The sequence below is a fragment of the Pseudochaenichthys georgianus genome, chromosome 10 (assembly GCF_902827115.2).
Source record: "Pseudochaenichthys georgianus chromosome 10, fPseGeo1.2, whole genome shotgun sequence".
Classification (NCBI taxonomy): Eukaryota; Metazoa; Chordata; class Actinopteri; order Perciformes; family Channichthyidae; genus Pseudochaenichthys; species Pseudochaenichthys georgianus.
The window spans coordinates 33,252,417-33,269,115 of NC_047512.1; the positions used below are offsets into that span (position 1 = coordinate 33,252,417).

Below are 16,699 nucleotides of genomic sequence, written 5' to 3' on the forward strand. Positions count from 1 at the left end.
TCTTATCATTCGTATGTACAAAGCTTCTTTTAAGTTTTCCTTTCAGAAAAGCCAAATAAGACTTGAGGTGCTGCAGTATGAGGAAAATAAGGAGCTTTTTGAACATTAGAGAAACCAGCTCGAGTGCGCTAGAATTTGAAAATACACTGCCAGTTCCTTACAGAGCCCCTCCTCCAACACACATGAACGCGCACATGACCAATGAGGGCACGAGATAAGTTTGTAATGTGCACAGATGGAAGGCTGACAGGCAAGGTAGGCCATCCAGTTACTTTAGCCGTGCCGGGCCGGCTAAAATGATTGGTCGTGCTCTTTACAGCGCCACGGCTTCCACAGATGACATTTTTTTTTAATGGATTTTTTGTCAAAGCACTTAAGATATTCATTGCTATCGGGATGTTAAGAGCATTCCATGGAATATAACAAAGTGTATCTCGAGCCGGTTTCTCAAACTTACCTACCCCACATTTAAAGGACACCTATCATGCTATATTTAAATGATATATTGTAGGGCCATACCTATATAAGGTATATTTATACGTTTCTGTTTTCAAAATACCAAACGGATCATGCATTTTAGCCATGCCTCATTTCGCTCCATTTGCTGTTCTCCAGCCCTGTTTTTGCTTCTGTGAGCTGCAGCTGACCACGCCCCCTTGCAGGAGAGGGGAGCGTGCTCTGATCAAGTCAGAAGAGGGGGAGAAAAATAGATCTCCGTCCTCCGTGTTTTATTATATTATATTGAATCGTTATTCATTTGTTTTAAAGCTCAATAAATAACAAAGAATACCTTTGACCGACACTTTTCAAATTTTGTCCGGAAGATTTAAATTTTAACGGTCTAACTGAAACTCTGCCGCACGGTTGCCTCGGAGAGGTGGATGTTTGTCATCTGCTGTTGGACTAACCGAAGAGAATTACAGTGCTTGCCTCGACGGGGAGGGATTGCATTGAATTACAGCAGCGGGAGCAAACGCTTGCCTCGGGGAGGGAGAAAAAGAGCCACAGCGGAGAATAAACAGAAGGGCAACCATGCGCGGGAAGTCTTCTTCGCTGCTTTTGTGACAGACTACAGCTCCACTTACAGGCCTGGCATATGTACTACAGCGCGCCGGCCGTGGCCCAACCTCTCATTCCCCTGATAGGTGGAGAGTTTGCCCAATAGCCGTAGCGCCACCGTCCTGACGTCGGGACAGTGTTCAAATCTGGATCAGTTTTTATCAGATCCGTTGCAGCCCCTTTTTTTTTTAGATTTGGATATGGAGGAAAATAGAGAGGGTTGTGTTTTCTGACACTTGGTGAGTTCCCTGGAACACCGGGGACACATATTCATGTATAAAAGACGTACAAAAGTGCATTTTGCATGAGAGGTCCCCTTTAAAGCATGGACATGTCCCAGTAGAGACACAGAATACAATTATGAACCTGATAATAAACATCATAGCGCCTATTTTAAAGTGAAGGGTTTATCTACAATTTCTTTATGGCGCTATCTTGCTTTCAGACAGACGTAAGCCGTTATCTATGCTCTCTTCAAACCCGAGAGACTCTATTGACATAAACAATCATTTTATCTCACATGACACTGGAGTTGCTGGTCTACTGTCGCCTCGATTGAGTTAGTTCCCGCTAGTGTATGATTTTGGTAAATATGAACTAACCCTGTTAAATACCAAAGTCTCACATGTGCAAACAAGAGGTAGATAAGCAACTCCTGTGTTTTACGAGGTCACATGATACCAGGAAAATGTCTGTTAATGGAGTCTGGTGGGTTTGAAGAGAGCACAGATAACGACTTTAGCTTTGCATCTGAAAGGGTTGTCTAACAACAAAGTAAAGCGATAATCTAAATAAAGCAAACACTTAAAGGTGGGGTAGGTAATTCACTTCAGAAACACTTGTTATATTCCATGGAATGCTCTTAACATCCCGATAGCAATGAATACATTAAATGCTTTGACAAAAAATCCATAACAAAGGCCCAATCCCAAACCACTCCCTCGACCCTACCCCTCCGTGACGGAGTGAACTCCGTCTGTAGCCACACCCGCAGCTCAACGAGGCTCCCTCCTGTCAGATGGAGGGAGTAAACACAGCAGCAAGCTTTGGGACGGCCTCCCCTCTCTCCGGCAGAAACAGGAAAAGCTGTAACTGTATGTAACAACGGTTTCAAATCAGCATCTCTTAGACAACAAGTTTAAATGAATAACTCAAATAAAACTCCAAACATCTTTCATTGTGTTTCAAAGCTCTTTTAGTTTTAAACCTGATGTTTATAAGCTTCTTAGTTTTTGCAACGGTCTGTAAATATACACAACTTTATAATACAATGCACACATTTACCTTTTTCTAGACTAAACACAGGTATGATCCTAAGTTATACGTTATTATGAGAGTGCTCTGTTTGAAATTGTATATATATGTGTGTGTGTGTGTGTGTGTGTGTGTGTGTGTGTGTGTGTGTGTGTGTGTGTGTGTGTGTGTGTGTGTGTGTGTGTGTGTGTGTGTGTGTGTGTGTGTGTGTGTGTGTGTGTGTGTGTGTGTGTCCGAATCTGTAGCCTGTTATTGTGTCATTATACCGCACTGTGAATGAATCAAAGTAAATATAGAAGTCATCATGAACACAATACATCTGTCCATCAGACAGAGGGCTGCTGTGCCCCTGTCATCATTAATGGACGTCTCTTTAAAATGACCGCTCAGACGAGAGGAGTTCTCATTTCCCTAACCGCCTGCTGCTTTCCCTCCTCTCTCCTCGGTTCCCCTCCTCGGCTCCTCCGCTCGCATCTCCTGTGGGCGGGACTAAGTATCGAGGATAGGAGTCGAGGAGGGGAGTCGAGGAGGGGAGTTCGAGAAATGAGAAAGGGCACATGGATGTATAATGGTAGAGACCAAGCCCCCAGGAAGTGCGCCGGTGTAGGTACCAGATATGTTCGGGGTACCAGATATGTTCGGGTGTATTTCCGTCGCATCCGTAATCCGTCATATTCGTCGACTCACCTCCCTCTGCTCCCAGCGCTCTGCTGCCACACACCGGCCGTCTGCGGAACTGCAGCCGGAGGAACTCGGTACAGCTTGTTATGTGTGTGTACTTGTGCACATAAATAATGTTTCTAATTATTTACAATTAGTAGGTAGTAGGTGTATCATCATAAGGTTATTAGCATTCATAAATGTAAATATTCTATTATCAATAACAGGGCAGGGTGACGTGTGTGTGTGTGTGTGTGTGTGTGTGTGTGTGTGTGTGTGTGTGTGTGTGTGTGTGTGTGTGTGTGTGTGTGTGTGTGTGTGTGTGTGTGTGTGTGTGTGTGTGTGTGTGTGTGTGTGTGTGTGTGTGTGTGTGCAGGGCCGGCCCTCGGCATAGGCAGTATAGGCGAATGCTAAGGGCGCATCAACCCATAGGGGGCGCCGAAAAAAATAAATAAATAAAAGTTAGAAATTAAAAAAAAAATTTTTTTTTAATTTCATAACAACACAATTTCCCGATTTTGGATCAACAAAGTACATCTTATTATCTTATACTAACAGAACTACGCCTATATTGCGTACAGCACCCATAAACTATGGCACACCCCCCCCCCCCCAAATCAAGTTGAACTGCCCCAGTCCCAGTAAAAACCAAAGGTTTATGTGAAATTGTTCTTTTTTTGAAATAATGGTTTTAGTGTGCAATTATAGGTTTTAATTTTGTATTTGTATTCATTTAAAAATAAATCAAACTCCCAACAAATGTACACAGCTTCTGTGTGCTTTTATTAACATTGGAATTTACTGTGTAAGCGGCCGCGGGGGGAGAGCTTTAGAGAGCTCTCTCCTGAAAGACTGAGAGGCTCTGATAACCTCAGCTCAGTGAGGTAAAGGCACACCTTTATATGATCATTATAGTTATAAAAAAAATAAGAGACCAGGTGAAAAACAGGTATAAAATACTGACAGTACAAAAACGTTGTTATTAATAAACAAGAATACAGTTTGAAAGGGGAGTGATTTGTAAAATATCCATAAAGAAAAAGAAAATCTGCTTACAGTTCTGTTTCATATGGGTGTTGAGAGATGTATCCATAGATCTCCTAATGTTGCTCTCAAAGTGCACCAGATTGATGCTTTTAACTTCAATATAAAAAAAAAAGACTTCCCGGGGGTACATGCCCCCGGACCCCCCTAGAGGAGCCCCCCCCCCCCCCCCCCCACTTAAATCATGTTCAAATGGATAGGAAACTAAATACAGTTGCACACATGAGTGTGAGTGTCTGCATTTTGGGGGGGGGGGGGGGCGCCAGCTAAAATCTTGCCTAGGTCAGGGCCAGCCCTGTGTGTGTGTGTGTGTGTGTGTGTGTGTGTGTGTGTGTGTGTGTGTGTGTGTGTGTGTGTGTGTGTGTGTGTGTGTGTGTGTGTGTGTGTGTGTGTGTGTGTGTGTGTGTGTGTGTGTGTGTGTGTGTGTGTGTGTGGTATTCTGCTTTCTCATTTTAGCCAGAAAAGGGCAGGACTACGTCTCCTTCCAAAAAAGCTGAAGAGAGCCTGTCTGTGGCCCCTCAGGACGACCCAGAAGCTTCAACCTCACACTCACAACCTCAGCCTAATGATGTGAGTATTTCTATTTTCAACATCATTCATAATGGTCCTAGACAAAGTAAAATCTCTCTTGTTTGCTGCCACTCATATTAAACACACTCACAAATAAACACATACACACACAATTGAAGACATGTTGAACATGCATTCCTGGCACACTCACACACGCACACACACACACACACACGCATGATGCTGGCAGTGGCTTTGACAGGTGATGACTAAAAGAAATAATGTGGGCCATACTCTAGTTGTGTCAAAGTGATGTGTGTGAAGTGAAACATCACTCAAACCATGTTCATCCCTCTTTCTAGGATCATAGCTATGTCTCGCCTGCTTCTCCTACTGCTCTTAAGGCCAGACTCAATGAAGCTTTAGCAAGAGTGGAGAGTCTCGAGCGAGAGAGGAAGAATGCCATGGCTAGAGAAAAGAGGGCAGAGACCACAGTGAGGACTCTTTTGGGGGATTTGAGGGAAAAGAACCTCATTAATGAAGAACTCAAAGAGGCTTGATTTCTACTCAGGTAAGATGAAATTAGCACTTTGAAATTCATGTACATCTTACTCTTACACTCTTTATTAAACTCCTTTGTTATTATATGAAGGGGACTTATTAATTTTTTCTCATACAATTTCAGATCTTCAAATAGACTTGAAGGCAAAGCAGGGCCATGAGTACTCCAAGGACCACAGAGAATGTGCCCTCACACTCCATCTACATGGTCCAAAGGCATACAAATACCTCAGAGAGACTACAACAAAAAGGTAGTCTTAATGTTGTTCAATTTCATTTTTGGAAATGACGGTTGCAAGTACGTTAAATAGCTACTTCTCAATTTTTTTACAGGTGGCTGTGTTCGGTGGATGGCAAGCCTGGCCTGAACAAGATGATGCTGGATATGCTGGAGAGAAGATGCCAGGACGACCAGGCTAAATATGGATGTGTTTCACTCATGTTGGATGACATGGCCATCAGAAAACATGTGCAATATAATCCACATAACCAGTCAATGTCTGCTTTTGTCGACATGGGTGATGGAAACAATGAGACCGATGCTGCTACTGAGGCTCTTGTGTTCATGGTGGTTGGCCTACACGGACATTGGAAGGCTCCCATTGCATATTACCTGACGAAGTCTTTGTCACCTGAAACACAAAGGGTCCTAATCTAAATCTAAAATCTAATCTAATCTATCTAGGAAGAAGAAGGAAGAAAATAAGCTTGACCTCCTTCTTAAAATGTTTTTGTGTTGACTCTCAAATCTCCCGTTTTTATTTTGATGGTTTCCCAAAGATATGAGAAAGAGGTTCTCAGTCATGCTTTGGAGGAGCCGCATGCACGGGGCATTCGGGTGTCATGAGCAACTTTGGGTAAATATGGTTTGGGCGGGGTGGTGTCATGTTCTTGTGTTTAACTTGAACATTTACATTTTTTATATAGATGTAGAAGTACATTTTCATTTTTTATGACATAGATATTCATTTTTACTGATATATAACTTCTGTCTATGTATAATGTATTATTGTTTCTTCATTTTTCAACTTATTAAAATAGCTGAGTATAGGCCTACACAATATGCTTCTCTATCATATATAGACCATTAGTGTTTTTTTATGTGTGTGTGTGTATATATTATATATCGTGTGTCTTTTGCAAAATACCTATCATACATAACATAGGCTATCAAATACCAGAATATTCTATTGCTGTTAAGCCTACTATGAATATTAAAATACGCCGAATCATGTGTCCGGTATCATGCCTACATATATGACGTTTGCAGAAACCCCCCCCCCCTTATGTGCTAATAACGTTATTCTGAGAGTTATTTCCCTCGGCATTATGAACGCGCATCTAACCCACGGGACCGCGCTGCCCGGCACGTTCATGTTACGTGTTCAGCACTACATGAGTTTCTCTTTACCCATGGATGCACAATAACAACAGACCCACGGAGCTGTAATAATGGATATATTGCACATGTTTGCTGTAATTCATCATTTGTAAAATATTATACTACATGGGCTGTATGATGTAAATCTTGTACCGTAAATGTTGTATTAAATAAAGTTAATATTACCGACGTAGATTAACGTTCCTGTAGCTTCTTATATTTATATATATATATTTATATGTACATTAGCATAATTACTAGCTAGCCGCTAGCTGCTAACTGCATAATAACAATCCATTACCATGCTGTCATGAGCGCACGGTGCTGTTACGTGTACGCAAATTAACGTGATTGATGTGAACGAGCATGTTGGTTAAAGTTGCGCATGCGCTATGAGCGCATATCCGGGTACTTCTCAGGCATGCCGGGTAATCTGTGACGTTTCACATTTTATCATCATGCGCTAATGAGCAACTCTCATAGGAATGAATGAGGCCCCGCCTCCCACGCTGTATCCAGGGCTGCAGTCGGATAGTTTAAAAATCAGCTCCTAAGTTCTAACCCTATCGTCTATTCCTTGACCTCTGAGTGAAACGTCACGGGGTTAAGGGATAGTGGACAGGAGAATTCAAAAGGACTTAGGAGAAGAGACTGCGGTACTTTAGAGAATCCGAATGCACTTTCACTATCCGACGTGTTTATGATGCGCCAGCGGACGTCATTGTGTGCGTCTGCTGCTGTGGGGAAACTATGGAAACCACAGTTTTCTATACAGCGGACTACAACATGGATGTTCAATAAGAACGAGGGACTACTGTAAACTCATCTAGAGACTCTGCACCGTGCTCTGATGCTGCTGCTTTGCTTTATGAACGTGGACAACAGAGAAACATATTCTTCATGACCAAAGTTGGAATTGAAATAAAAAAGGAAAGTTAAACTTATGCTCGTCACCCTCTCCCTCCGGTCCACATTAATACCAATGATCCCAATACGTTTGATTGTATGAACTAAAGATCTTAAAATCAATACAGATGTATTTATTATAAACGTTAGTCCTTAACATCTATCACTGTGTATTCAAACATCTTTTAAAAGTTGAACAAACCCCACACAGCTCAGTAAAGACTGACATGTTGACTTTATTTGATAATTTCAGTGAAAACTAACGTTCATATTTCTCTTTTTGATTATAATACTGATGAACGTTCAAAACAAAGCACTTTGGCAACTTACCACCTATGTTTTAAAATGCTTAATAAGCACCGTAACTTTCATGATATCATTTCTCGGTCATAATCGGTTGTTTCCGTGAACGGCCGACTGTTGAGTGACGGCAAATGCTGCGGCTGCAAGGCATTGTGGGGCAGCATTTTCGCTTCTCCTGTCGGTTAGGGAGGTCCAGTGGTTCCTAAGCTAAAGGAGGTTATAAAGGAAGTTTGAAACCTCCTTTCCTATCATTCTCATCATTCTAGAGAATTCGAACGGCACTTATCATGGCTGCCACTGAGGGACTTCCGGGTCATTTCACTCCTTTAGGAAGGTTCCTAAGCTAAATGGACTATTCGACTTCAGCCCAGGCTTGTTTGAGACGCGTTGCGGCTCGCCTCGAAAGTAGACGAGAGTAGCCGATCGCAGCCGGGGGAGGTCTCAAAAAGCTCGCCTGAAGTCGGACAGCTCGGAGTCGGCTTCTTCATCTTTTTCTTCTTCTCTCTGTTTTTTGGCGGATTGCAAACAGCTTGAAGGTGCATACCGCCACCTCCGGAGTCGGCTTGACTCGGTTTGCATTTATAAAGAATGCACACATGTGTTTAATCGTTAATGTCAGATATGTACTAAGTAAATACATTTGTTCCTGCTCAAGATTAGATTCAACTTTATTGTTATTGCACATATTACAGGTACTGAGACAACGAAATGCAGTTTAGCTTATAACCAGGTGCAACAAGCAGTGAAGTGGAAAGTAATATACACAATCTACAGAATAACATATAGAATGAATTGAATGATGAATAAACAGTGGGGTATGAATACACTAGATATCAGCCTGTGAGCAGTATGAACAGTGTGTATGAATATGCTAAGATATATAAAGTATGAAAACGGTAAGCAGTATAGTATAAAATATATAGATATTAATTTCATGATGATAAACATTGTGGAACAATGATGAAAAATGGGAATGGATGTGGCGACGTAAAACTGACACAAAACAACAACAAACTTTTGCCAGCCAATGGGAGAGCTTCATCAGCAGCACGTGGTAAAAACCACAAATGAGCGCTCAGCTCGATACCAGCGAGCCGTTTCCCATCAAGCATTTCGCTTCCGCAGCTCGTGGAGAGCAACTGCGCCAACTCGCCTCGCCTCGCTCTCAAGGCTGCGGCCGTCTTTGTCCCGCGAGATTTCAAAGTCTCATGTGGGCGAGCCTCCAGAGCAAGTCGGACAAAATGACTAACCATCATGCAACGCACTAGCAAGACGTTGATCGCAACTGCGCAGGTCTGCGCAGGTCTTGCTTGTCTCAAACAAGCCTAGTGGCAGATTTTTTCCGGCTGTGTATTTTCAAATTCTAGCGCACTCGAGCTGGTTTCTCCAAAATTACCTACCCCACCTTTAATGGATTTTTTAGGTGGTCCTCTATTTAGGTGGTTAAAATGTGTTTTTTGCTGCCACCATCCAGAGCAGTACTTTGCTCAGCTTCCTGCCGTTAGTTCTGTTTCTCCAAACTTGGGGCATGCCGAGCCGACCATCATCTGCTGTAGGATATACATGAATATGAAGTACCTAATACAACACCGCCCGCCTCAGAACATCTGAACTATCCCTTAAAGTACGGCTTCCATGCTTACAAATCTGTCAAGAGTCCTTTCCCAGGAAGTCCCAAGAAGGGGAGATAAAAATGTCCTGAGAAGAAAAGCTCTCTGAAAACCAAACTACATTTGATTCAGTATTCATTAGTCATTGAAGAATAAATAGTTAAATGTTTTATTTTCAGCTGGCTTTTGTGTAACAAGCTAATTATTTCCCTGTTTATTTATTACCAAATGAAATCCTTCTTTTGGGGAAAATTATAGAACTGTACATAAAGAGTTATTTATTTCAAAATATAGTTTGTCAAGACATGCCTGATTGTTTTTGTAATTTACAATTTTATCCACTGCCTAACTTCTTTTTATTTTTGTCTTTACACTGTAGACACTTTATTTTAAAGTTCGGCAATGGATACAACTTCAAAAACAAATTGCACGACACATTTTTTAATGTATTAAATAAGGTAAAAAATGTAACCAGTACTTTTCTCCATGTATGTTTTGTGCTTAACAAAAGGCTGAACAAACTCTTTAAAGTTTCTTTATTCGTCTGTTGTTTGTCAAATATCAATCATGCGGTAATCACATGTCAGTGACTCGCTATGAGGAAGCCTCGTTCCAGTAAACATGAAGTAAAATAACATTTGATTGAAGTGCAGATATAAAATAACTTAAACTTTCAAACTAATATACAATCATACAGGGAAGGATATTAAGTTTGAATTAACTTAAAAATAATTGCTAAATGTACATAAAAAGTCAACCTGCTGATGTGGAATCATAATGAAACATTGTCAAAAGACATTTATAATTATTTCCAGTGGTTGTCACCAAGCTTATAAACTACTTTATGTGCATTCATTTTAAGGAATGCTATAGAAGCTAAATGTGCAATTTTTCGGGATTGTAAGAGCTAGTTACAAAAACAATCGAACAAGAACATATCATATATAAGCGAACACATTGTAAACCACACGTTACCCTTTAAAAAGGAGATCACTGAGCACAATATCTGTCATGGTGTCTCCCACCCAGTTTGTTCCCTTTGAGCCGAGAAAGAATGTCAATATATTCTCTGTTCAAAATCTACAAGGTGCTTTTTCTCTGTTTGTCGGATGAGTTCCTGAGGATCTCAGTGCAAGAGGAGTTCACAGTTCACAGGGGGGGGGGGGGGGGGGAGGGGGTGGGGCTGCTGGCTGCTGGCTGTGTGTGGCCTGTGCTGGAGGACACGCTGACCCGAATGGTGGAGAGGAGTCTGGGTAGATTCTGGAGGAGGGGGTCAGTTCTGGGGGGTGGAGTAGAAGGAATGGTGCTGGTGGCTCTGGTCTGGAGGTTTGCTGGCGAACAGGAGAGGAGCGCTCTCTGATCCGTACCAGCTGGAACAGTCAGAAGAAACACAAGTCACATAAACGCACAAACTGATTACACATCTATTAGCTCGGGCATGATTTGAGGGGTCCTTCTCATATTTTGGAAACTCAACCTGAGCTCGTATAATACAACTTTTGTTTTACAAGTGTGAGATAGAAGTAGGGATTCTCAACGACAGAAATGTCCTCGTTGAAACCAAGCTCCCAGGAAGTGTGCGGGCCGTTGAAGCTAATTTTCGTAGCGGCCAACTGATGGTACAACAACTTCTGTGTCAATCCATCACAACACGTTTCCCCATTGACTTACATTGGGAAGGAGATCTCTGTAAATCCAGAGTTAAATCTCTGTAAATCCTCTCTCCATTCATCTGACTGAGCCGAGAGAGGGAGATAGGAGGCGGGGCTTAAAGGAAAACTCCATTGTGCATACTCTATTGGCCCAAGTGTCTGCCAATCCGTGTACTTTCTTTATCTACAGTCGCTCCGTTTTTGCCTTCATGAGCCTCTGAGCATTTTTCCTGCGAGTGAACGGTGCCCCCCCCCAACGCTGTATCCAGTTCTCTTTATACAACCATGATTGAAACTCACTGAAACCACCATTTGCTATCCCATGTCCATCACAGCACACATTCCTGCATTGCATTCTGTCAGGCTTTCCATCTATAGCCCTTTTTCCTTCAAACCTGTATTTAACCAGGTGGTCCCATTGAGATCATCGATCTCTTTTTCAAGGGAAACCTGCCCAACATGGCAGCAAGTAGGTTACAACACGAACAGAAAACAATAAAGGACATCGTATTTACAGGGTTGCATTTACATACCTAGAGACATTGACAAGTACCAACAGTATCAAGTATCATTGCACCTATCCAAGCTTTAAAAACAGGCAGTGGAACAATTTGCTCAGTTTCAAATCTTTTTGAAGTCTGTTCCAAGCAAGAGGAGCTGCGCACATAAAAGCTTTTTTACATCATGTGATCTCAGACAATAGCTGCTTGCAACTCTCTGTGAGATCAGAGAGCAGATGTAAGATGGGAGTTTACCCAACATGGCTTTATATATGACCATGTACCAGTGACTGAGCCTCCGTACAGTACGTGAAGGCCAACCGGCCTTGGCATACAGGGTACAGTGATGAGTAAGTGCTTTACAGTTAGTAACAAATATCAGTGCGCTGTGATAGGCAGCATCTAACGTGTGCAGGCAATTGGCAGGTGCATTCATATGGATCAGATCACCATAGTCCAGCACAGGTAAACGGTCACAGAGCCTTTTCCTGGCCTCAAGCGAGAAACAGGACTTGTTTCTGAAAAAGAAACTTAGCTTCACCCTTAGCTTTCTTTTTTTAAATATTTGTTTTATTGAGTCAGGCACAATGACTTTACATTTATACAGTCAATATTTTTATTTATTTTTCCCCTTTCCCGGTCCTAGCTAGTAAATTAAATAACTAACTAAATAAAATAGATACATGTATAGGTAAAAGTAATGTAGAAGATAATATTAAAAGAAAATGTATAGATAAGGGAATAAAGAATAGTAACAGTAATACTTGTATCCATATACTCGCATATGTATACCCACATATACACATACACATACCCTTAGCTTTCTAAGCAGATTATTGACCTGAAGTATAAAAGAGAGGCAATCATCAAGCCAAATACCAAGGTAGTTATAACAGGCAACCACTTCAAGTACTTTTCCTTTGCGCAGTAACAATATCCAAAGTGGTCTCTGGTGTCTTAGTTAGCCCTGGATTCAGAAATGTACTATTTTCTCATGTTTGCCCTACGACGCATGGTCTTTTCCTGGTTTGCCGCACAGAAGAATAAAAGCAGCAGCATCAAAACATGTTAATACTTATCACTGACATACACATGACTGGAAAAAATAAAATCAACATAGCATTTAGATAGGAAAAGATAACTCAAACTCTAAAGGATTTAAATTCTGAATGGTAGGCATACATTTAATTCATAACGTACATATCAAAAGTAGATATATAGGTAGGTATAACTCTCTGTATATCGACCTCTACCTGTGTGTTGACAGTACCTTGCGTGTGGGTGGGAGGCGCGTGCCCACGGGATCGGAGCATCCTCATCGCTACCTTGAGGGTTGTCAAAGAAATACGGTCGAGGTAAGACCCTGTTGTTGACGACCATGCTGCTGCTCTGTGAAAACAGAAAAACACCACATATTGAGATCATTTACAACGCTTCAGCACGGAAATGTCTTTACTTCGTTGACATAAAGTTCAGTTTCTGTCCGAGGTGCTCTACCTCTTGAGCGGGCCGGCGCACTCTGAGGATGAGGATGAGGAGGCCGGTGGGGAGCAGCTCCCAGATGAAGAGGATGGCACCGAAGGCCAGGTAGCCTGCGTCGCCCAGCTCACTGCGCAGGTCAGCCTACACACACACACACACACACGGTTATCGAGCAGTGTTTGCAGGCCATTCTTAAAGCATTGACACACATTACTGTGTACTGGCTCTGCCTCTAATGTTTAGACGCTCACCTGGTCGGAGACGTTGTACCAGTCGAAGTTGAAGGACTCCACCCGCTGGCTCTGAGACAGGATGAGCACCGTCAGGTTGTAGCAGGCTCGACTGGAGAACAATAAGATCACCGCTGCTCCCAGTGCAGCTGTGCGACACACCGTGGTGCCCTGGGGGGGAGAAACACACCAGGTCGGACCCTATTTCTGGTACTTAATGTGGAATTTTGATAACATAAAGAGTATAATTATGTTTAAACGCGGCATCCAGTGATTACAATTGTACTGTGTTATACATTTTTTTAATTAATAAAAATGATTTTTTTTTTTTATTATTGTTTTAATATACAATTCATAAATGTATTTATACTGGTACAAATGTGTTTAAAAGCAGCATCCTACTGATTTATTTTTCTTTAAGATTTGTTAAATAATTTTTGTATATTATTTATTGAATTATGAACTAATTTATATATTTCATTTACCTCTCATTGCATTGTTTTTGTCATCCTTTAATTTTATTTTGAGAACCTATTTTGTTGTTATCAGTTCTCCAATATTGTGCACAATAGTGTATTTGCCTGTACCAATTAAAACAAGTGGAGTGCCCCTTTAACTTAAATGTATTCTAGCATTTTCTAAAAACAGAAATCATTTTTGGATCCGGTATCTTCTCCAAAGCATGCCGTTCGCACACCTTGCTGATCAGGTAGGGGTTGGTGGAGTGTGAGTGGCGGGCCAGCAGCATCAGCAGAGCGGCCAGCAGCACCGCGTCCAGGATGAAGAGCGAGTCGTTGACCAGGACTCGAACCAGGACCAGATTCCAGGTCCGCTCCCCAGACCCTCCATCCCCCCCGTCCCTGAGAGCCGCACAGACCACGTTCACGCAGAAGAAGAGAGCGCTCATTGCACCGTACATGCCGCGCGCCAGCCATCTGAGGAAGACAGGGAACAGATTAGTACTTATTTAGTATTCCAAAGGAAAAGGGCTTTTGACTTTCTAATGCAGGGCGAAACTTACATTCCTCTGTCCACGTCTGAGCTGTACGTCTCTCTCACTTTGAGTAACACCTGTGGTACAAGAGAGAAAAAAGCAACAATAAGTAAACAAAAAAAATCGACGTTAACTATTTGTTACAAATTGCCACCTGCCATACATCGTTTATGTACAGTTTTCTCTCCGCTTTGAGAGATTAGGACACGTAAAAAACTCTTATAAAAACAGGAAGTGGCGCCGTCAGCAAAATACTGATAGTCGAATCCTTCACACTCAGGAATAAAAACAAATGTATAGCCCCAAAGAACGTGAGTCAACATCCGTGATTTTGAAAATCTACACGTGTCACCACTTAAATAATGTTGACCCCGCCCCGAAAAAGGCCCACACAATACTGTAAGAGAAATGAATGATGTTAGTATGTTAGACCTTGAAACTCTTTTGCTTTCACCTATTTACTCATCATAAACATTTTTAAAAAATGTAACTTAAAATGTAATGGTTGTGTCAGACCATGATTTTTACAATTGTATTATACATTTCTGTGAGCTAAGAGAGTTTGGTCATGTTTGGTCTAACTATTAGTCCTCAGGAAAAATGCATTCACAATGACGTTAAATAAGTGCTAACACAATTACAAAACAGAATCGGGACATATTTGGTGTTTGAACAAATGTTTTGGGATCTATTAATCACAACAATTCTAGTTTAAAAAAACATATATATTTCTTTCACAATAAAGTGAATACCTTTAATTTTCTCGATTGCTGCTTGGACAAAAGCAGTACTTTTAAAAATGCTTTACAACTATTTTCTATAGATTCCAGTCCATCAGTGTTTCCCTGGTGCATCGTAGCTTTTCTTACCTGAGTGAAGTACAGGTTGATGAGGCTGAGGGTGAAGAACTGCAGGCAGACGGGGGAGCAGTAGAGCAGCCAGTACGCGGCCGCAGGCAGGTGGTTGGCCTCCAGAGCGTTACAGAAGTAGAAGGAGAAGAGGGTGGTGCGGAGGGCCGCCCACAGCAGGCAGAGGAACAGGAAGACGCTCTGGTAGCTCCATCTCTTGTGTCTGTACAGGTAGAGGCGCCACAGCTGGGCGTACACCACCAGGAAGAGTCCGGCGTACAGAGAGGTGTAGAGGATGGTGAAGCCCAGCTGCACCGACGGGGCCACGGCCGGGCGCAGGGGGATGGGCGCGGGCTGGGTGGAGGAGTTAGGGGGGGGCGGAGCTGTGACTGGAGCTTCCATTGGAGTACTGATAGGACTAACTAAGTGTTCATCATCGTCACAGAACAAGTGGCAAACCTTCCCCTGTCAGACACATCGGTGCACATGGGAGACCTGGAAGAAGATCCCCAGAGGTCAGCAAGAGCAGAACACTGAGCGACAGACGGAGGGACAACGAGAACTTGATAACACTATGATTGGACGATATACAACACGAGGCCATATTATTTTGAGGGCAATGTTTTAGTTTTTGAGAATAATTTCACATTATTGTGATTATTGTTTTTCCTTTACACTGTATTTCTTTATGATTCTCACGAAAAATAACCGATTCATAACTAATTTGATATACAAACATAAACAAGACCATTGTTTTCCCTTGCTATTTGGTCTTTTAATGTGTGTTAACTGTTACTACTTTGAATTTCCAAAAATGTGCTATAGTCATACAATTATGTATATCTAATATTGTGATTTATTTCAACATTGCCATTTAATTAAGGTGAAGTTAACCTTATTACAGTCTTATTTGATGCATGGATTGGGCAGGGGTGTAGCACATTATGAAAAGAAAGCAGTGCTCTGTTGATTGATTTTCAATATTGATATAAATCGTAGTATGGGTAACTTTCAATATCATACTTATTTAGTACACTAGAAGTGTTCACAACACTTGTAACAACAATCCCATGATACATATTTGTTCCAGCCGTGTCAGCCTTTACAGTACATTGATTTAAACAGTGATCCTTTTAAATAACAATACAACAGTCACATTATGGTGGCTGTTGATCCCACCTCTTACAGGACAGGAATATATACACTTTTATATCAACATTCATTTAACATGTCAGATACAGAAAGCCCACAGATTCTCTCTAATGTTCGACATATTTATCAACATTTCAAACTCTAGTTATGTCATATTTGTGGCACTATTGGATGTCCTGATAATGTACAGATTGTCATGTCCCCTGTGTAGTTTTCAGTGACCTTTGAGACTCAGTTACCCAGAGAAACAATCTCTTAATAAAATAAATAACCGCTCCTGCTGCTGGGCTGCTAGACAACAGCGGCTAAACTAACTGAAACTAACTTAACTAACGTCAGAATGAATGTCAACTATTTCATAGCGTCGCTAAACTATTCTTTGCTTTATCCCAAACAAACACACCATATGTATAGGCTGTCAGTACTCATTTAACAAAAACAACAGACCTTTTTGACGGGAGCAGGATCAGTAGCGGACGACGGTAATCCTTCGCTTCCGTGTTGTGTGCTCTGCGTGACGTCAGATGGGTGGAGCCAGTATTTTGAATACAAC

General features: G+C 41.7%; 1 protein-coding gene across 1 annotated transcript; it reads right to left on the reverse strand.

Moving 5' to 3' along the window:
- Positions 1 to 9,809: 9,809 nt before the first annotated feature.
- gpr137 (G protein-coupled receptor 137) lies at positions 9,810 to 16,692 on the reverse strand. Its single transcript, XM_034092697.2, has 8 exons — positions 16,594 to 16,692; positions 15,016 to 15,489; positions 14,174 to 14,223; positions 13,850 to 14,087; positions 13,174 to 13,323; positions 12,938 to 13,063; positions 12,711 to 12,829; positions 9,810 to 10,658 (listed from the first exon to the last, which is right to left on the reverse strand). Exons 2-8 carry the CDS (start codon positions 15,394 to 15,396, stop codon positions 10,562 to 10,564), a joined length of 1,161 nt encoding a protein of 386 aa, XP_033948588.1. The 5' UTR covers positions 15,397 to 15,489; positions 16,594 to 16,692; the 3' UTR covers positions 9,810 to 10,561.
- Positions 16,693 to 16,699: the final 7 nt, after the last annotated feature.